We start from the raw sequence: 23146 nt of genomic DNA, 5'->3' as shown, positions 1-23146 counted from the left end.
ACACCCCTGCCCTCCCCCGTCGGACCAGGACACACACCCCTGCCCTCTCCCCGAGGACCAGGACACACACCCCTGCCAGCTCCCCTGGGACCAGGACACACACCCCTGCCATTTCCCCTAGGACAAGGACACACACCCCTGCCCTCTCCCCGAGACCCAGGACACACACCCCTGCCATCTCCCCTAGGACCAGGACACACACCCCTGCCATCTCCCCTAGGAGCAGGACACACACCCCTGCCATCTCCCCGAGGACAAGGACACACACCCCTGCCCTCTCCCCTAGGACCAGGAGACACACCCCTGCCATCTCCCCTAGGACAAGGACACACACACCTGCCCTCTCCCCTCGGACCAGGACACACACCCCTGCCCTCTCACCGAAAGGGGGAGAGTGAGGGGAGACTTCATTGAAATTTATAAGATCCTGAACGGTCTTGACAGGATGGATGTGGCGAGGATGTTTCCTCTTGTGGGTGCGTCCAGAACTAGGGTGGAGTGATTAAAATTAGCGGATGCTCTTTTCGGACAGAGTTGAGGAGAATATTTTTCCTCTTAGAGGGTTGAGCGATTTTGGAACTCTCTGCCTCGGAGGGAAGCGGAGGCAGGAACAATTAATTTTTTTTATGGTGGACGTAGATAGATTATTGTTAGGCAAGGGAATCAAGGGTTATCCTGGGTAGATGGGAGTGTGGAATTCGAAACACAAATAGAGCAACAATGAGCTTATTCAATGGAGGAGCAGTCTGGAAGGACCGAATGGCCTACTTCTGCTCCTAAATTGTATATGCGCATATTCACATGTTTGGATGCAGGGCCCCTGGGGCCCTGGATGCTCCAGCAGACGCCCTGGAGCTATAATAAGAAACATTTTGTGATTGTGGCAGGGCGGGACTTGATTGGCATGATGAAAATATGGACATGTGGAAAGAACAAGCATGCAAATGTGAAATGGCAACAGCTGCAAGGATTTAGACTGGAAAGGTTGCAGAAAGAGTGATTCCATGGACAGGGGGTTAAGGGTTGTTTTATTGAGGAGAGATGTGATGACAGCTGATTTTAAGGGAGAGACTGATAGAAGCTGAGGAGAGAGAACTGTTATCAGCTAACATGGGGACCAGGTAGGGATTCGGCCTCCACTGTCAGAGCGACCAAAGCTGAGGCACTAGGGTTGTCAGCTATTGCACATTCATGGACTGGAAACACTGCAACCCGCCTCTGGGCCGCTTTCAGTTGATTTGTTTGTTAATTAATTGAATAATTGATGTAACTGGATATTTCACGGCGTTCTTGACCTGCTCTCTGAACTTGGACTGTGTCGCCCCATAAATAAATGTGTTTGTGCAACTACTTAGAGTCTGCAGCATCAATCCAACTTGTCCAAAGATATAGAAAGGATCAGTAAAATCCTCGAAATTTATCTTTGCTATTCTGGAAGTTAAGAAATATATAACATAAATCAACCACAGAAGTATGAAGCTGCCGGATATGGTGAAGAGTAAAATCACAGACTTCCTTCTGCTCTCCATCTCTGGGTCACTGCGATTCTCTCCCTTGCACTGACCCTTCAGTCCCTTACGGACTCGACTGGCCACTAAAATGTGTCTGACTGTCAGAGCGTTGAACAACAGAATTAATATGAACGGGAGCAATGGGGTTAAAACCATATCAAACCAGTCAAATTCCACCCATCCAGCCTCCGTATAATAGCTTGGCTTTATATAACAGTCCCACGCCACATTGTCGATTATCTCTCCAGGTTCAAATATAAAGTAGGTGGGGATGTTTTGTAAACAGAGCAGAATGCATGTTATTGCGAGAACCACAGCCGCAGTTTTCTCGGTGCAATATTTAGTTTTCAGCTTCTGGCAACAAATGGCCACAAATCGATCAAAGGAAAAGGTGATGGTGAACCAGACAGAACAGTCTCTGGCTGCACAACAGAGGACAGAGATAACACTGCACACAGAGGTGATGTTCACGAAAGATCCTGCGAGATAATAGTAACTGATACGCCACAGTATGACCTCAGTAATAATGACCAGTAGATCCGAAATTGCCATGGCCACCAGGTAGCGAGTGGTGCAGGTGGAGAGACCGCACTTTGCCCGGGAGAGGATCACAATCGCCAGTAAATTAACTGCAAGAGAGCAAATGGAAAAAATATTTGAAATGACTTACTCTGTGCATGAGCCAAGATCGTAAGCACCGGAATTTAACACCAAAAAAGGTTGGGTTGTAATAGTGTCAGTGTTTAAAACTTAAACTTCTCAACCATGAACTCAGCTGCCTCCAATCTGCCCACATACAGGTTTAACTGAGGAGGGTCAGGAGGGAAACATCAACTGCACCAGGAGACGGGTCAGCATGATGATTATTTTTATGATGCCTCAAGTCTCTGATTTGACCTGCTTTACAGGTTTACCATTGACAGGGCAGATTTCTCCATCAGATGCTATCTGCTGCACAAAACCACTCTGAATTGATAATTACCTCATCACTCCTGGTATTGGAATCTCTCCAAGATCCGCAGTGTGGATTAACACTCGCACTGTTGGGACATGGATCAGACACGCCAACCTCCAACCTGCATGGGATTTCCACCACCTCAGTGTCCAGGATTGGACTCTCCTGGGATTGGACATTCACAGCCGACTGGGACCATTCTTCAGGAGAGGAGAAAACGCAGGTGTTGGGGATTGGGCAACCCCTGATTGGACAACTCCCCTTCGGGATCATGGTTAGGACATGCTTTGTATGAAGCAGCCTGCTTCACTGTCCATGTCGTGCGACTGGAAGCCAAGCCTGTCTATCAGGCTTACTTCCGAGTGGGGAACACACTGTCACACATTCAAACATATTGGCATGCAGAAACTCTGGCCTCATTCTCTCCCACCTGGTAGCATATCTGCTGCTGTTAATAATCAAGTCGAATTATTTCAGCAAAATCAAAATCCTGAGCTTACTTGAAATCTGATAAAAGCAGTGAACAGACAACATCTACAAAGAGAGACACAGAGTTAACGGCCGGAATTTCACCAGAGGACAGTTCCCACCCTCGGGCTGGAAAGCCTCCACCGGACCCTGGAAGCCACGAATGCATTTTGCGTGGCTCGGAATTCGGAGCTTCTGCCCTCCAAGGCAGCATATCCCACCTCCAATAATCATTCCCCACCATACCAACTGTTTTCATGACACCATCCCCCCCCCCCCCCCCACCCACCGCCTCCCAAACTGCTCCCAGAGCAGGCCAATTAATTCCAGCCAATGTTTCAGATCGATAAACCCTCGTCAGAACTGGACGTTATTTGAGATTAAAAGTTTTGAAGCAATGATAGGGTCAGGGAAATGTTGGGTAGGCGGAGCAAAGAACAAATTGTGTGATCCAGCAGAAGGCAGGAGCGATTCAGTGAGAAACGGTCTGATGGTGCAAGGAGACTGATATAATTAAAAATAAAGATGCTGGATCTTCAGGAAGAGTATATGGTTACAGCAGATAAAAAGAGTGGGATGAACACTTGGAAAACGTGACCATGCGGAAAAGGGCTCCATTTCCCAGGAAAGTGACAGAGAAAGTTCACTAGACCCTAGGTTTCAGGACCAGCTAGTCGGCCGTGTGGAGATAGGAGATCCTCACCCACATCACAAGCTCACACCTCATTCCAGTGACTCTGGTCTAGCCATCATCCATTACAAACACAGGCCATCCAGGAACATAGCGCTGGCTATGATCTGAAGCTTTTAATCTCAGTGTTGAGTCCATCAGACTGTAAAGGGGCCAATTAAAAAATATGGTGCTCGGCCTCAGTGAGCTTAAAAATGGAACAGTGTAGGAGGCCGAGGATAGAGAGGTCAGAGCGAGGTGTAGAATTAAAGGGGCAAGTGACTGGAGGCTGAGGGTCATGTTTGCAGTCTTAAAGGAAGTGTTCAGCAAAGCAATCACTTAAGCTGCATTTCGTCATTTCCAAGTTACAGTAGACTTCATGGTGTCAGTGAATACAGTAACAAATTGGAAGAAATTCACAAGTCAATTTCTGTTTCATCTGGACCGTGGGAAGTAAGGAAGTGAAAGGGCAGATGTTGTATGTATTGCACTTACATGGGAAGGTGCTGGGCAGGGGATAGAAACTGGATGTTGGTGGTGACAGAAGTGTGAAGCAGTGTGTTGCAAGGGGCGGGGCGGAGGACAGGAAGGGGTGAGAAGATGTGTTTCGTGTTGGTTTTTGCTGGACGTGGTGGAAATGGCAAAGGATGGTGTATTGCATGCGGAGGCGGTTGGAATAGAAGGTGAGAAGAAGTGGTGAATGGAATAGAGCCCAACACTAAATGAAATAGCATCAAGTGAGAGTCAGTGAGATTATAATAGATATTGGTGGACAGACAATCCCCTGAAGTGGAGATACCAGGAAGGGAAGGGAAGAGTCAGAGAAGCCCATGTGAAGATGACGGGGGCGGTGGGTGGGCGGGGGGTGTGGAAGGAGTGCGAATATTAGAAACAAGTTGATGAAATTTTCCAGTTCATGATGAAAGAAAGAAATGGCCACAGCACAGTCATCAAAGCATCACATTGCTAATGACGTGATAGTAAGATTGTAGTGAGTTTGTTTCTGCTGTCTGGTCCAACCCAAATGAGATGTGTGGACTCCAGTTGGCTGAAGATCTCATACAGGTTTATTATAGCTAAAGTGGTACATATAGAAGAGATCTAACTATTGATGGAACCTGCCTCTAGGTGTTACAGTTGCAGAGTGACTCAGGCTCCAAATCACATGACCGTGCCCTGGTACTTAGCTCATTCGGCTGCTAAGATCTTAAAGGAACATCACTCTTGAAGGAAAACATACAAGAAAGACAAGGCATTAATGAGGCTACAGACAAGTTTGATGATGTCTTACAAGCCTTTGATAGATACTTGAATTTAAGAAACAAAAGATCCTGGAGAGATCAAAGTTTAAACAAAGTGGATCCAGAATATGTGTGTAGATGAGGTCAAAACAGTTGATGTAGTCTATATGGACTTCAGTAAGGCTTTTGATAAGGTCCCGTACGGGAGGTTGGTCAAGAAGGTGAGACCCCATGGGATCCAGGGTCATCTGGCAAATGAGTTCCAAAATTGGCTTAGTGGCAGAAGGCAGAGAGTTATTATAAGCCTGTGACCTGTGGTGTACCGCAGGTATCAGTGCTGGGACCCTTGCTGTTTGTAGTGTACAATAATGATTTAGACATGACTATAGGAGGTATGATCAGTAAGTTTGCAGATGACACGAAAATTGGTTGTGTTGTAAATAGTGAGGAGGAAAGCCTTGGATTACAAGACGATATAGATGGGCTGGTAAGATGGGCAGAGCAGTGGCAAATTGAAGATAATCCTGAGAAGTGTGAGAAGATGCATTTTGGGAGGACTAACAAGGGAAGGAAATATACAATGGATGGTAGGACCCGAGGAAGTACAGACGGTCAGAAGGTCCTTGGTATACTTGTCCATAGATCACTGAAGACAGCAGCACAGGTAGATAAGGTGGTTACGAAAGCCTGTGGTCTTTATTAGCTGAGGCATGGAATATAAGAGCAGGGAGGTTATGATGGAGCTGTATAAAATGCTAGTTAGGCCGCAGCTAGAGTACTGTGTGCAGTACAGTCGCCAAACTATAGGAAGGATGTGACTGCACTGGAGAGGGTACAGAGGAGATTCACCAGATGTTGCCTGGGCTGGAGCATTTCAAATATGAAGAGAGACTGAATAGGCTAGGGTTGTTTGCCTGAGAGCAGAGAAGGCTGAGGAGGGATATGATTGAGGTATACAAAATTATATGGTGTACAGGGTAGATAGGAATACATTTTGTTTTCCCCTTAGCGGATTTGTTAATAACCAGGGGGCATAGATTTAGGTTAAGGGGCAAGAGGTTTATCGGGGATTTGAGGACTTTCTTTCCATCCAGAGTGTGGTTGGAATCTAGAACACACTGCCTGAAGGATGGTAGAGGCAGGAACCCTCACAACATTTAAGGAATATTTAGATGAGTACTTGACACGCAAAAGCATAGAAGACTACGGGCCAAGTGCTGGAAAATGGAATTGGAATAGATATGTGCTTGATGGCCAGTACAGAAATGATGGGCTGAAAGGTCTGTTTCTGTGCTGTCTAACTCTATGACTCTATGCAAATCAGTGGACGCTTTCATTAATGATGTGTACAGATTGGCTGAGAGATGTGTGTCTGCGAACTGAGGTCTGAGTTGATAAAGTACTGAATAGTAGTGGGAATCGCTGATGAGTCTTTATCAGACATATTGAAGTCAAAGGATGACCTCACCCTCGAGAAAGTGATTCCAATGGTGTGACAGGCAGAGGTCTAAAGATAAAACAGAGCCATCCTGTGGGCTGACTAGAAGCCGTCGGCCAGAAAGAATCCGATAATGGTGCAGTTCCTGAAGCCCAGGATGGAAATGAAATCTCCAGGTAAGTAGGTAAATTCAGGTGGGAAGGTGCATGATTCCGTGAAACCCGACCAGTGCTGTGGCACCAAAAAGATGCACAGGCGTGAACCATGTCCAGCTAATAAAGCAGAAAGACAGGCTATTTAGGAAAGATGTGCCAGAGTAAGACCCTTTCATACAAATATACTGAGCAAAAAGTCTTCACACATTGAACTGTGAATGAAGTGGAACATCTTCCATTGGAAAATAAGTCAGGAGACTTCCTAGGGGAGTTTCATGATCCCAATCAGGCATGGTAGACGTTTATGTTGATGGACATAGAACAAAGAACAAAGAACAAAGAAAATTAAAGCACAGGAACAGGCCCTTCGGCCCTCCAAGCCTGCGCTGATCCAGATCATCTATCTAAACCTGTCGCCTATTTTCTAAGGGTCTGTATCTCTTTGCTTCCTGCCCATTCATGTATCTGTCTAGATACATCTTAAAAGATGCTATCGTGCCTGCGTCTACCACCTCCGCTGGCAACGCATTCCAGGCACCCACCACCCTCTGCGTAAAGAACTTTCCACGCATATCCCCCCTAAACTTTTCCCCTTTCACTTTGAACTCGTGTCCTCGAGTAATTGAATCCCCCACTCTGGGAAAAAGCCTCTTGCTATCCACCCTGTCTATACCTCTCATGATTTTGTACACCTCAATCAGGTCCCCCCTCAACCTCCGTCTTTCTAATGAAAATAATCCTAATCTACTCAACCTCTCTTCATAGCTAGCGCCCTCCATACCAGGCAACATCCTGGTGAACCTCCTCTGCACCCTCTCCAAAGCATCGACATCCTTTTGGTAATGTGGCGACCAGAACTGCACGCAGTATTCCAAATGTGGCCGAACCAAAGTCTTATACAATTGTAACATGACCTGCCAACTCTTCTACTCAATACCCCGTCCGATGAAGGAAAGCATGCCGTATGCCTTCCTGACCACTCTATTGACCTGCATTGCCACCTTCAGGGAACAATGGACCTGAACACCCAAATCTCTCTGCACATCAACTTTCCCTAGGACTTTTCCATTTATTGTATAATTCACTCTTGAATTGGATCTTCCAAAATGCATCACCTCGCATTTGCCCGGATTGAACTCCATCTGCCATTTCTCTGCCCAACTCTCCAATCTATCTATATTCTGCTGTATTCTCTGACAGTACCCTTCACTATCTGCTACTTCACCAATCTTAGTGTCGTCTGCAAACTTGCTAATCAGACCACCTATACTTTCCTCCAAATCATTAATGTATATCACAAACAACAGTGGTCCCAGCACGGATCCCTGTGGATCACCACTGGTCACACGTCTCCATTTTGAGAAACTCCCTTCCACTGCTACTCTCTGTCTCCTGTTACCCAGCCAGTTCTTTATCCATCTAGCTAGTACACCCTGGACCCCATGCGACTTCACTTTCTCCATCAACCTGCCATGGGCAACCTTATCAAACGCCTTACTGAAGTCCATGTATATGACATCTACAGCCCTTCCCTCATCAATCAACTTTGTCACTTCCTCAAAGAATTCTATTTTGGTAAGACATGACCTTCCCTGCACAAAACCATGTTGCCTATCACTGATAAGCCCATCTTCTTCCAAATGGGAAGAGATCCTATCCCTCAGTATCTTCTCCAGCAGCTTCCCTACCACTGATGTCAGGCTTACCTGGATCTATAAACAGGTCTATAATTACCTGGATTATCACTGCTACCCTACTTCAACAAGGGGACAACATTAGCAAATCTCCAGTCCTCCGGGACCTCACCCGTGTTTAAGGATGCTGCAAAGATATCTGTTAAGGCCCCAGCTATTTCCTCTCTAGCTCCCCTCAGGAACCTGGGATAGATCCCATCCGGACCTGGGGACTTGTCGACCTTATTACTATTTTCAAATTAGACACATTTGCAAGTGTCACGGTGTTGTCATACCGGGAGCTATGGTTTTCAACACATTGCTCAGAATGAGCAGGCACTCAGTTACATGGTCCAGGATGGATTGCACTGATGGTGAAGGGAAAACCACAAGCCACACTCCAATATCGGAGAAGGCAGATAATGGAAATCCTCTACATTCTGGAAAAACAAATCATTTTCTCTGTTAAGCAGAAAAGCGTGTTTCGACCTGCATGTAATCACAAAAGTGGAAGAAATTAAACTGCCAGAGTTAAACAGTCGCTTTCAAGCATACTTTTCTAAACTATTTTAAAACTATTTTTGGGTCTTGGAAAACCGAAGACCAAGTATAGCATCACGTTAAGAAGAGGTGCCTGATCAGTCTGTATCTTGACGCCTAAGAAGATACCACACCAGTTGATGAACCAAGCTGAACATCACTGGAAGGGATAACCAGGATGGGAGTCATTTCCCTAGTAACCAATCAAACAGAGTGGTATTCAGCTATGGTTCCTGTTCCAAAACCAAATGGCACTCTTCATATCTTTGTGGACTTAACACAGCTTAACAAAGCTGTGGCAGGAAAATTCATCCGATTGTCTTCAGTGGACAAAATCTTGGCAAAGTTATCCAGAAGTATTATATTCATTACACTCGATGCGAATCGTGACTTTTGGTAGATTCCTTTGAACGATAATTCAGGATTATTGCCAACATTTATCACTCCACTTAGAAGAATATGCTTCAATCGTTTACCATTCGGTATAACTAACGCACCTGAAATTGTCCATAGAACTATTCTACAAGGCCCTAAATGAGTAATATGCCATATGGACGACATCCCAGTTCATGGGGAATCCGTCACAGAACGTGAACAGAGTGTAAAAGCGGATTTAAATTGTCTTCAATAAAAAGTGTGAATTCTCGAAAATGTCTATCATTTCTTAGGGCACATTGGAAGTAGCAACGGCATAATGGATGACGCACAAAAGATGACAGCCATTAAGAAATTTTCAATTCCTACTTCAGTCCAACATCTCATTGGAACAGTGAATCAGTTGTCAAATTTTTTACCCAATGTCATGCTGGAAATGGAGCCATTAAGACAACTCCTGAAGAAAGATCAACTGCAGTGTTGGAATACACGTCAAGAGCAGACATTCGGAACAATCAAATAAATACTGTTATTGCCAGATGTCTTAGCATTCTGTAGCCCTTGACTATCAACCATAATTCCAAATCATCTACAGGGTTAGGGCAGTTATTTTTTCAAGAACCGACATATGGATGTCAGGGACAGATCTATTGCACATCTGGAGAATTGTCTGAGATGGAAGCAAGATTTGCTGTCATTGAGAAAGAAGCAGTCACAATCACGAGGGCTTGCGAGCAGTTCCCAGATTATATTATGGTTTCAAAGTTCTCATTGAGACAGACCACAAACCCTTAGTTTCTTTATTGGATGGGAAGGAAATAGGAAGAAAATGGGAAGGATACCTTGGAGAATTCAGAGATTCTGGTTGAGGTTGATGTGATATATGTACCAGATGGTCTATGGACAAGGAAAGATGCAAACAGCCACTGATGCATCATTAACAGCAAAAGTTGACCATTCTACACAACAGGATGTTAACGTCTTCGACGAGATAGAGTCGTATTCGCACCACACAGCATCGTAACGGCCAGCAGTTTAACAGAAGCTCCAAGAAATTCATCACGCTCAAAAGCAGGGTGTGGAATGCATCTGTATGCACTAATTTTGCACATATGGTTGACCATAACAACATTTCAATGGTAAGATAAAAAACATCTTCTTCAACTTCAGGAAACACTTCACTAACGTGGATGATTCGCTGGTGTAAAACAACAGACTGGTCATTCCAATCGTACTGAGGTCGGATATCTTGGACAGAATACATCAGGGCCACAAGGGTATGATGAAATGCAGAGCATGGGCTCAGTCATCCGTTTCATGGCCAAAAATATCCAGAGACGTTGAACAAGTGATCTTGAATTGCGAGGTTTGTGCAATACAGAGATCAGACCGAAAATACCGGCTTTTTAAAATTCCTTCTGGGAACTGGCCTAGGAAACAACAAGAGGGAAAACATACTTAACCTCGTTCTCACGAACTGCCTGTCCCAGATGCATCAGTAGGAGTTTCCAACGCACAGCCCCAGTGGAGACAAAGTCCTGTCTTCATATTGCGGATACCGTCCATAGTGTTGTGTGGCACTACCACCATGCTAGATGGGATAGATTTCGAACAGATTGAGAAATGCAAAACTGTGCATCCATCACGTGCTGTGGGCCATCAGCAGCAGCAGAATTGTACTCAACCACAATCTGTAACCTCATGGGCCAGCATATCCTCCACTCTACCACTTCTATCAAGCCAGGAGACCAACCCTGGTTCAATTAAGAATGCAGGAGGGCATGCCAGGAGCAGCACCGGGCATACCTCAAAATGAGGTGTCAACCTGGTGAAGCTACAGCCCAGGACTACTTGCATGCCAAACTGCGTAAGCAGCATGTGATAGACAGAGTTACGGGATCCCATAACCAACGGATCAGATCTAATCTCTGCAGTCCTGCCACATACAGCCGTGAATGATGGTGGGCAATTAAACAACTAACATGAGGAGGTGGCTCCACAAACATTCACATCGTCAATGATGGGGGAGTCCAGCACATCAGTGCAAAAGATAAGGCTGAAGCATTTGCAAAATTTTCAGCCAGAAGTACCGAGTTGATGGTCCATCTCTCCCTCCTCCTGAAGTCCCCAGCATTACAGATGCCAGACTTCAGCCAATTCGATTCACTCTGGGTGACATCAAGAAAGAACTGAAGGCACTGGATACTGCAAAGGCAATGGGCCCTGACAATAGGATTAAACAATAGAAAGGATGACGAGTGAATTAAATTGACTGAAGCTTGGAATCTATGATGCTGGGGACTTCAGCAGGGGGCCCAGATGGATGATGAACTTTGCACTTCAGGCTGAAGATTGCTGCAAATGCTTCAGCTTTACTTTTCATACTGACGAACCGGGCTCCCCCATCATTGAGGATGGGGATATATGTGGAGCCACCTCCTCCAGTTAGTCATTTAATTGTCCACCACCATTCACTACTGGATGTGGCAGGACTGCAGAGCTTAGATCTGATCCGTGGTTGTGGGATCATTTAGCCCTGTCTATTGAATGCTGCTTCCGCTGTTTGGCTTGCAAGCAGTCCTGTGTTGTAGCTTCACCAGGCTGACATCTCATTTGCAGGTACACCTGGTGCTGCTCCTGGCATATCCTCCTACACTTTTCATTGAACCAGGATTGGTTCCCTGCTTGATGGTACTGGTAGAGTGAGGGATATGCAAGGCATTATGTTACAGTTTGTGATTGAATACAATTCGGTTGCTACTGATGGCCCACTGTGCCTCATGGATGTCCAGTTTTGAATTGCTATATCTGTTCGAAATCTATCTCATTTTGCACGCTGGTAGAATCAGACAGCACGCTGGTGGTTACCCTCAATGAGAATACGACACTTTGGCTCAACAAGGACTGTGTTAGACCCAGTAAAAACACAGACAGTAAAAGCATACAAGAACTTAGTTGAAACAAAGGGGTTAGTCACACAATAATGCACAGTATGTTGAAGCATAGGGGGGCTGGGTAGAAAGGGGCCACAGCACACAGATGGCCAAGAAATTGTAGACAGTATAGAAGAACAGAAGATGTTTCCAGACACTGTCCTTTTACATGCCAGATAAAGGTGTCACCATGGGCACCAGATATGATTAGACTCACAGTAGACAATGGGAAACTGTAAAGAAATGACCAGAGTCTCACTGAATCAAATAAGGAATTATCATTGTGTCATTATACCAAACTCCAATGAGTAGGTAAGAAGGGCAGGGCTTGGAAACAAGATTTAACTCCCTAACTGAAACTGGGGAAGGCGCATGAACCCTGAGGAAGAACACTCGAGAAGATACCTCTGATTGAAGAGCTCAGAGAACAGAAGAGCAGCCACAAGGCTGAGACTGATCAACGCATGTCTTGACGGGTAGTATACTGTGCAAGTAGTGAGAGATTGTACTTTGATGATACTTGATGCTATGCAAGTTAGTGAGAGCTTATACTTGATGATTTAGTGTGTGAATAAAATATTGATATACCTTTCATCAATCGGGTTCCGTGGATTCTTTAAGAGAAAGTGCAGATTCGGCACAACATAATTGCCGCCCAATGTGCGGGTCGGTTGTTGTACTATTTAAAGTTATTTTGAATAGGCTTGCCGAGTTCGAACTAATTTAAAAACAAGTTCGATGGATCGGATTGGTGAATGGTTAATTAATGATGGCCCTGGCGAGGCCATTGTGGGAGTTGGTATTCCGGAAATATTTGACGGGCAAGTGGTCCTCGTTGATCGAGTACAGTTAAGCAGTACACGGGCCAGGAGTTCGTTGGGGTACAACATTGGGAGGATATGTGTACCTACCAAGCCAAACGGGCATCTAAGCTAGTGAAAGCCATGGCTCGTATGAAGGAATTAGATAAAAAAGAGAGTGATGTTGAAAGATTGACTCAGGAGTTGCAAAAATCAGAAAAAGAAAGGAATGAGTGTTGTGATAGGGCCCTGATGGCAGAAGCAGTTAGTGCAGCACAGGTGGTGCATTTAAGCCAATTTCAGTCTTCGGCCAGAAATGCTGAATACAATCACAAGAAGGCTGAGAGGGAAGCAGACAAGGTGGAGGAACAGCTCACAAGAGCGGAACAGAAATGCTCTGACTTACAAACCGCATTGATGGTTATGCACCACTCACAGAAGGAGCGGGTATGCTAGTCAGTGGACCATATCAAATGTTAGCAGGAGATAAGTAAACTGCAGTCTCAACTCTCAGCACAAAGGGGTATGGTATGCACATTTGCGGATAGGGTGGATGATGACAATGACGACTTTAATCGGGCCAACTTGGCAAATCAGGCCAGTAAATACTATGACGATGGTTACTGTCTTCGGGGTGACCACTCCCTGAAACGCTCGATCCCCAATCGAGCCTTCGGCCTAAACCCTGGTCGTACCTATGGCTCGTTAATAACTGGGGCCAGAGGGCTCCATAACTAAGTTTATGGCTGTGTGACATAAAAGGTCTATGGTTTAGTGACATTTAAAGAGAGTAAAAGCAAGTCAGTGCGTCTTTTGATTTGACTGTGTCAATGTTTGTAGCCTCCACGGATGAAATGCATGTCCTTGGGATGTGCAGCTTGTCTTCTGTGGAACTGACAGTCCTCAACTCTTTGTTGCATGGCCTTAATGAAAGCGACCAGCATTCAATGTCATGTTTTGGTTGTGAACTAGTTGAACTTGTGTGTTCCTTGGCATCGAGACAGGGAATTAGACAATAATGTATGAACTTTCAATTCACAACCCATTACAGGAATCAATTTTGTAAGTTGTTTGGATTTGATGAGTATGAACGGTGATTTTTGAATGTTCATTTCAATTTAAGATTGTGCACACAGGAGTGGGGTATAAAATTGAATTATATTTAAGTTAAAGTTTTACTTTTGTTATAAAAGTTAGTTTTGCAACTGTGAAAAGGCAATGATCAATTTTCTAAGAGATGAGCTTCAGCCTTGGAGGTCTGAAGATATCTGTCAGAAATCCAATTTGAAGTTTAAAATACTGCTTTAAGTGGAGTCCCAGTTTCAAATCTGTTCTTGTTTCTCTTTTGGAATTTAAATTAAATACATGTTTTACTGATGGTTTAAAGTAGCATATGTCAGGAATTGGATATTGGTTTAAGGGAGTGAAGGATAAACAAAGGAGATGTGTGAAAGATTCTGTCTGTTTAAAGTTTGTTTAAAAAGCTGGCGTTAAATTTTTTGTTTTAAGAATGTGAAATAACTTTATCATCAGTTTTTGGTTTTATTACAGCCATTTGAAAAGGGGCTCGAAGAAAGAACAAGAAAAATGATGTTGTTTACCCACCTTTAAAATACATGTGTTATTCTGTTCTGTGTGTAGTTAATAAGTGTTAGAAGTTAATACGTCTACATTATGTTTATACTATTAAGTTCAACTGCCCTGTTAATTTGAGAAAACTGGAAATTTCATTTGTGACCACAACGAACTTTCAAATCTATTATGTCAAGTTTTGAGGGAGTCTTTAATTCCGGACATAAGACTAGCTCATATAACATTGGCAGTTTTGATTTGTATATGTTTATTGCCGTGAATGGGAATTTGGAATCATTTTTGTTGAATTAAAAAAAATCCTTAGATTAGAAACCTCTCACAAAATATGCTAAAAGTTTGGAAACAATTGGAGTTTTATCGAAAATGCTGTCTTTCCTGATGGAGAAGCTTTCCTTTGAAGTTGATAATGTTACTAATGATTTTACTGTTTTCAAACCCTAAGGATACCAAAAGAATTGAAAATAAAAGTTTAAAATGTACTGTAGTTCTTTTCAATAAAAAAAATGTTACGTAAACTGATGCAGCTGAGAAGGTTTTGCTCCGCCTCCTTGGAGACAAGCAAAACATTAACCCCACCGCAGCTATTGTTTTTCCGTTTAATCCACCACACACTTTTTGCATTGCTGAGATTAAATTATATTTATATTGGACATTATCAAATCTTAATTTTTTGAATTGGCATATCGAATTGGACAAATTAACCCATTGGGCTCAGGGGCAGAGCCACAATGGATTCTTTCTGTTTTTGAAGCAGGTGATGGTAGGTTCGAAGGCCTCATGAGAACTGATGCCACAGGAAGAGATCCAGCAGCTTTAAGAATTTAAGAACTTATTTGCAGACATCAATTGTCACAGCATCTTTATCAATGAGACAAAGTGTTTGAGAAGGAGAAATAGTTGCAAGTACTTCTATCTTTACGAGAAAAAATGCAATACCACTAAGTCTGGGCGTAAGAAATTGGAATCGATAAACAAAATTGAATTGATATGAGTTGTTATTTAAAGCATTCAAAGGGAAATTTATTTGACATTTATGAGGATAATCAAAGTTTTAGAAAACAAACAAACAAACAAAAAACAAAACAAAAACAAAAACATTCCAAGTGGTTTACTGTGTTGGACATTAGCAATGGATTCTGCTCCACTCGGCTGACACAAGAGTGACAATATAAATTTGGGTTTACATTCCAGGGACAACAGACGTGTTTCTCCCAGGGATTTCATTACAGTCCATCGATATTCCACCAGCTGTTGGCACAGAATGGGGAGGAGCTCCATTGACGCCTCTGGAAGGTTGGAGTAAAAGTTAACCCTACAAAGGCACAGATAATGAAGGAAAAGTTCTCCTATTTGGGAATAGCGATAACACAGGGAAAGCATGATAGAGCAGGTGCGAATACGGACAATCTTCAACACCCCTACATCCACCCAGCCCCCCCCCCCACACCCCAAGCGCAAAATATTAAGGCTTTGAGATCATTTTTGGGCCTCGTTGGTTATTGCACGAACAATATTGATGGATATGCCTTAAAGGCAGCCCCTTTATAGGATCTCCTAAAAAGGAAATGCTACGTGCCTAGCGGACAATTTAATCTACCAGGGCAAACCCCATGAGTGTCAGGATTTGACAGCAAAGGCCGTCAACGGACCTTGTGTGTCAAAATCATTGGTGGGTGTGGGGGGGCGGTGTACAAGGGAAGGATACATCAATCAATCAAGAAATAAAACATTTTCTTGACGGTTCCTCTTCAGGGAAGGACGTGTGGAAGACATCGTCTGACCGGTAGAAGTACATGGCAAATGCTAGGGGCTATAGGCAGACAGAGACGGGGACAAGTGGTGGGTCTTTGTTGCAAATATTACTGTCAGACAGTGGGTATGTGTCCAATGCCCAAAAGGGACCACCTTCAGGGAACCACCAGGGGGACCCGAGTTCCCTTTATGGCAGTGGGATGATAAAGACTGTAGAAACCTATCAATATGTGTCAAACCACACAATAAGAGGGGTTATTGGTTATATTGTTCTGGGGAAAATAAAAGAAGGACAACTCCTACTCCAGGTCGAGATTAAACGTGCAAGAAGCACCAATCCCTCGGGTTACCCCCACATCCGAATTACCAATGAATAAGATTGCAACCCAGCAGCCACAAGTGACTGAGCTCCCTTGCCCTGCCTTAACGGCAGGGCCAGAAAATGGACTTGTGATAACAAATACTAATAAAATTGTATATGACAATATACAACATGAGTTGTTACTGGTAATATTAAATATCTCAGATATCCAGCTATCTGACTGGTGCCCTGAGAAGAACTCAGAGTTGTACAAAGTGTTAATGCAACAATTGCTGGGACAAGAATTCGGTGATGAGGGAATAATAAAGGGAAAGAGACATAAATGTCGTTGAGTGAATGACGCAGCCATGGTCTTTAATATGGGGATTTCAATTTTCAGTCTACTGATTTGGAAAGCGTGGACCGGAAAGTTAGAACTCTCAGCCAGCTAGTAAAGGATATTTTGAAAAAGGAACAAAAGGTACAGAATGGTGTAGCTAAAGTGGGACAGGATTGATGAACGCAGTGACAGGACTGGTGAGAGTGCTGGAAGGTCATGCTCATACTATTAATGATATAATAGAAAAGGTAAAGCAGTCCACGATATTTCAAATCATGAAAGTGTTTGTAGTATATATGGTGCATGGATGTTAGAATAAACTCGGGAAAATTTGAGGCAAATTGATGCGGGACAGGTTCCAGTTCAGATAAATGACACCCAGTTGGAGAACCTGGCTAGTCACACAAATGATAAAGTTGCCAGGTGCCAACTCAGAAAACATGTTAAGGTATGGAAAGGTTAGGAGTGTATAAATACAAGATCTATGAGCATTGGTGTAGCATTGGGAATACCTGCAATTCCAAGAGATAAGTAAGGGATGCAATTATATGAAGTAGAAAATATAGGGGTGATAAGGGGAAAAGATTATATAAAATGCTACGATATATTACCGATGTTGTGGAAATCGGAAAAGAGATAGTTGGAACAACATTGTTCGAGTGTCGTCTGGAAAAACATGTGGTCATATGTCCTCATCCTATATATCAAACAGCAGAATCAAAATGTGGATTTAATGCCACTGCAAATTGCACCATGGAAACTGGGAAAGCATTGTCAGGGCTAACACATGTGGCCTATGTGGGAAAGGGGAGATATTGCTTAACCACCACGGACATAACCAAACTTGTCTGGTGAGCAACAATATGTTCTGTTTCAACCCAGAAATACCAAACGGAGTAGGAAAGATGGAGTTGGCAGACATACATAAACAGAAGACAGACATGTTAACTGTGACAGGAAGTATTAAGGAGGACTTGATAAATTACCTCCGTGAACACGAATATACTATTCAGCCATTACCCACACGCTTAGGGAAAGAGAGACAACAGCTCGCGGCCATTGTTGCAGTGTACTGCAATCTAGAAAAACAATCGAAGAAGCTACAAGATGTGATTAACGAGATAAACAAGTCTACTTGGTGCGAGGACGTATGGAACTGGGGATCAAACATGTAGCTACACCCCTAGTTTAGAATTATCTCCCATGTCCTGATAGTGGTTTTGGGTACTGAAGGGAGTGGAGTGGAGGGAAGACTAGGACAATGAACAAAGGCGAATGCCTGATGAACCGCAAGTTGTCAGAGTGATTGGAACCAGAAAGGGTCAACTATGTTTCATGTGTACATGCCTTAGGGTGAATAAAGGAGAAGGTCTGATAAGGTCAGGAGTGACAAAAACCAGACAACTCCCTAAGTTTCATGTGTATGTGTCTTGCTAATGATTGGATAGTATAATGTATGCCTGCTTCGAATGTAATAGGGTAATCTAACTATGTACAAGTAGACACAATTGGATAGAGATAAGAGAGTAAGAAGTGTAACCAATTGATTGGTAAATGCAAACGATCTGTTATCTGTAAAATGTTATAAGAATGATGCTTTGGAACCACTTGGGGAGTTTGTTCATCATCTTGTATGGCTACGATCTCTCCTGCATATGCTTGCATAAACAAAGGTGCTTGAGTCTCGTGTGGTCTTTCTCGGAATTGGAGGGTGACTGAACTCCCTTTCAGGTGTCATTGTGATATATGTGACGTACTTAATTTGGAAACTTAAGCAATTACTTAAGCAATGTGACAGGAGGCATGAATGCAGGTTGGACAGCTACCTTAAAGGCAATCAGTATTCGAACTTGCTCTTTGAAAAGATAGACAATTAATTATGTAACACGAGGGTAATGGTATAACCTATTTGTGTGTACTTAAATGCATTAATTAATGATCAATGTACTCCAAAAATGAAATTGCGACTGCATTATGTTTGGACAAGTCATTGAATTTCTAATAGAAATGCTTAAATTGTGCTTTCTTGAACATTACACTGCTGATGATTTTGCTTGGAAAATGTAAATGTAAGTGTACTACCTAAGAGACACGAGATCCCTGCAGGATCAAATTGGTGTGTGTGTGGGGGGGTGGGGGCGTGGTGGGGGGGGGGTTGAAATGTACATCCAGTAAAAACACATAGAGTTAAAACATATAAGAACTTAGTTGAAACAAAGGGGCTAGTCCCACAACAATGCACAGTATGCTGAAGCATAGGGGGACTTGGTAGAAAGGGACCAGAGCACACAGATGGCCAAGAAATTGTAGAAAGTACAGAAGAACAGGAGAAGTTTCCAGACACCGTCCTTGTACGTACCAGATCAAGGAGTCGCCATGGACACCAGATACGATTAGACTCAGTAGACAATGGGAAAATTAAAGAAATGACTAGGTTCCCACTGAACCAAATAAGGAATTATCATTATGTCTTATACCAGACTCCTATGTGTAGGTAAGAGGGAAGGCTCTTGGAAAGAAGATTTAACCCCTGACTGAAACTGGAGAACGCACAAGAGCCCTGGGGAAGAACACTCGAGAAGATACCCTGAGCCAAAGGCTCAGAGAAGAGAAGAGCAGCCGCAAGTCCGAGACTGATTACCTCGAGCCTGTGCAAGTAGTGAGAGCTTTTACTTTGATGATTCTTGATTCTGTGCAAGTTAGTGAGAGGTTGTACTGGATGATTTCATGTGTAAATAAAATTTTGATATACCTTTCATCAATCAGCTTCCATGGATTCTTTAAGCTTAAGTGCAGATTAGGCACAACACTGTGCTGTGGTTACTCCTCCAAAGCTATCATGGGTGGATGCATCTGCGCCACGTAGATTGGTGAGAAGGAGGGCAAGTATGTCTTTCCTTCTTGTCGGTTCACTCATCGCCTGCCGCAGATCCAGTCTACCATCTATGTCCTTTAGGACTCGGCCAGCTTGGCCAGTAATGGTGTTACCGAGGTACTCTTGGTGATGGACATTAAGATCACACATGCAGAGTGTATTTGGTGCGCTTGTCCCCCTCAGTGCTTCTTCCAATTGGTGTTCAGTATGCAGCAGTACTGATTCATCAGCCGAGGGATGGCAGTAGGTGGTAATCAGCAGGAGCTTCCCTTGTCCATGTTGGACCTGATGCCATGAGACCCCCTATGGGGTTCAGAGTCAATGTATATCGGCACAATTTCCAACCAGACCGTGGGAATGTCTAGGGATGGAATTATTTATGAACCATAGAAAATCCTACATGTTAGCGATTGTTTATTTTCCAGATGCATTGAAGTGGAAACGTTGTACTCATCAACTACAGAATCTGTCATTCGATATTTACACGAAATCTTTGCAACTGATATTATTCCTGATGAGGTTGTATCGGACAATGGACCACAGTTTGCAAGCCAATACTTCGCTATTGAATTATCAATCTTCTCCGTTGTTATGTGCTTTATCACCTACAGAGCTATTGACGGTGAAGAAGCTCAAAGCTCAACTTCCTATTCCACCCAAAAAACTGCCTCCAGGATTATCAGAGAGTATAAGACAAAGAGAAGTCTTACAGGAAACAACAAGCTCGTAATTACAAAAGCACATTTCATACCAGAAACCTACCAAAGTTGAAGAAAGGAGAAACGTTATGGATACAAGACCAAGGAAGGGAAGGTGTTGCCATCCATAGAGACGAAAACCATCAGACATCTTATTTAATACATTCTTAAGATGGTACTAGAAGAAGAAATAGGGAAAACCTTATCCCTATTCCTCAGAAACAACAATTAGTTGCTTGCATGTATTTGCATGAGCCAGATGGCAATCATGAAAACTTTAGTTAGGGCCATCCAAGTCATCAAACAACACTTATGAGAGAGGCTAATGATCTTTCAAGTCCGACAAGAACACATTCAGAGAGAGGGGTTCCGAAGAAGGGTCACTGACCCGAAACGTTAACTCTGCTTCTCTTTCCACAGATGCTGCCAGACCTGCTGAGTGATTCCAGCATTTCTTGTTTTTGTTTGTGAGAGAGTCATAAGTCTCCTGACAGATTGAATCTGTGATGTTATAGACTTGTGGAGAGATGGGGTAAATTCAAAGAGAATGAATGCCGATAAACCAAAAAGGGATATGGACAAAGACTTGGCAGGAGATATAGTATAAAGGTCTGAAAGGTTAGTGTTTAAGACAGTGAGAGTCACCCCACCCACTCTGGTGCTGATGATGCTGTAATAGTCACATGTGTAATAGGCTTGTAAGAAGCAAGAAACATAATGAGAGGAGCCTGCAAGACATGCTTAAGGAGAGTGGAAGTAATTGAGTAGATTCAACAAACGAGTTATGATTTGGACCTACACAGACTCCTTGAATTCTGTAGACAAAGCTCGATCGAGCATCTTAAACACTATCAACAATATACAATACTAACCACAGCCCAACATTCATCCGGTTTAACAGTAATATGACACCATTCAACATCAATGACACACAGATTCTCATGATTGTATTGGGGAAGGAGACGAATCAGCAGCAGACACTGTTTACAGTCATTTTAATTAAAGTAAGAATAAGTCATTATCCAGAGGATTAGAATTCTGTAACAGTGCTGTGCTGTTTTTTGCCTGTCTGTAAATATTTAACTTCTGTTTCAGTTGGTGAACTTCAATAGCAAACAGAGCAAAATCAATGCATTTCACTTTAAACACTTAGTAAACAACAGCTTCACCCAACGGCAAAAATCAGCTCCTTTCTCACCGATTACATTCATGAAACATGGAGTCAACTCGGTGGAGTGCAGAGATCAGTCAACTGAAAGAATTATTTCAAAGTCGTACTGGCTTGATCCACTCTGATGAGTGACCCACACGCTGTATATTCTAAACTGACAGATAATCCCAGTAATTCATGGTTACCGGGATCAGGTGTTCCATTCCAGTTAGTGACAACACTCAGTCCGATTCTCCGGTGACAAATGATCCCAGTAATACATGGTTACTGGGATCGTGTGTTCCTCTCCGGTTGGCGACCCATACTCAGTATAATTCTACTGTGACAGATGCTCCCAGCAATACCTTTCTTCAGAAATTTGCTTGTGCTGAGATTTTATTCAATCGTACCCAATATTCAAGTAAAGGCAATGACTTAAAAATACAACAAGTCTGTGAGTTATAAACCAAGGCTTAATTTCAGCTGGGGTAATGCAATCAAACTGCAGAGACATGTCAGGAGATTTGAATTAATGAAATATCACTGATCAGTTGTCTGCATAATAGTTCCCAGTAGAACAACCTGTAACATTATCAGTCACAGACCAAAACCAGAGAGCAGATCACAAACAGATTTACACAACGTCAGTGGTTATACTCACTTACCAGGAACACCAGTGATAGCAAGGATAATGTAGTATATTTTCTGGATACTGTTAACTGGTTGATGCATTTTCTGTGTGAAGTGATCTGTCACCTTCGTGCTGCAGGCAATCTCTCTATATTGAACTCTGAGACGATACAGTCCCAGAGCCTTTAATTTATACTTTGTGTAAACTCCATGGGGATATCAAGGTTGCAACTTTGCATAAATTATATATTTATATATATATTTAACATTTTGCACGAACTGATTACGACAATCAAGTCCCTGCTGTGATGGAATACATTTAGTGCTGAGATTGAATTTGAACAACCCAAAGACTGGACGGTTCTGATCACATTAATTAACTCATGATAATTATAATTAGCATTCTCCCTACAATGGTGATATTCCTCGAAACACCATCAAAACACATTTATATTTCTCATATTGATTTAGTGATGGCTTTCACTCTGTTGTGACCGTTCAATAACTAAATTCTAATGTTATTGTGCCCTTCCAGGGCAGCTATACTGTATTCTGGGATGTGACTGTTTGCTTTAACTGTGACCATTTAGTTAAATAATTAAAGAAGGAAATTATGCATTTCTTTCTTTTGGGCCTCCTTATCTCGAGAGACAATGGATACGTGCCTGGACGTGGTCAGTGGTTTGTGAAGCAGCGCCTGGAGTGGCTATAAAGGCCAATTCTAGAGTGACAGGCTCTTCCACAGGTGCTGCAGAGAAATTTGTTTGTTGGGGCTGTTGCACAGTTGGCTCTCCCCTTGCGCATCTGTCTTTTTTCCTGCCAACTACTAAGTCTCTTCGACTCGCCACATTTTAGCCCTATCTTTATGGCTGCCCACCAGCCATAATTATGCATATGGATCCTCAAACTGATGCACCCCGGCAAACTAATACAGCCACTCAAACTACCTCAGGCATTCAACTAATAAACCCACAAACTAATATGTCCCAGAAACTAATATCGTCATTGACATTAATACAATCTATTAAACTAATACAGTCCTTCAAGC

The 23146-nt window shown here is 43.1% G+C and overlaps 1 protein-coding gene across 1 annotated transcript; it reads right to left on the bottom strand.

Moving 5' to 3' along the window:
- Window positions 1–201: 201 nt before the first annotated feature.
- On the bottom strand, window positions 202–22241 carry LOC137355540 (probable G-protein coupled receptor 139). The gene is made up of 2 exons (XM_068020785.1): window positions 22134–22241; window positions 202–2140 (listed from the first exon to the last, which is right to left on the bottom strand). Exons 1-2 carry the CDS (start codon window positions 22198–22200, stop codon window positions 1230–1232), a joined length of 978 nt encoding a protein of 325 aa, XP_067876886.1. The 5' UTR covers window positions 22201–22241; the 3' UTR covers window positions 202–1229.
- Between the last annotated feature and the right edge of the window lie 905 nt (window positions 22242–23146).

Source organism: Heterodontus francisci, chromosome 43 (genome assembly GCF_036365525.1).
Source record: "Heterodontus francisci isolate sHetFra1 chromosome 43, sHetFra1.hap1, whole genome shotgun sequence".
In the NCBI taxonomy this organism is placed as follows: Eukaryota; Metazoa; Chordata; class Chondrichthyes; order Heterodontiformes; family Heterodontidae; genus Heterodontus; species Heterodontus francisci.
Note: the sequence above shows the minus strand (reverse complement) of the source record. Positions and strands in the feature narration are given on the sequence as shown.

Excerpts from the sequence above, each read along its gene's own strand:
- LOC137355540 (XM_068020785.1), bottom strand. The coding sequence starts at position 22,200 with ATGCATCAACCAGTTAACAGTATCCAGAAAATATACTACATTATCCTT. Across the intron at positions 2,141-22,133 it reads TGCTATCACTGGTGTTCCTG|TTAATTTACTGGCGATTGTG; the intron begins GTAAGTGAGTAT and ends GCTCTCTTGCAG.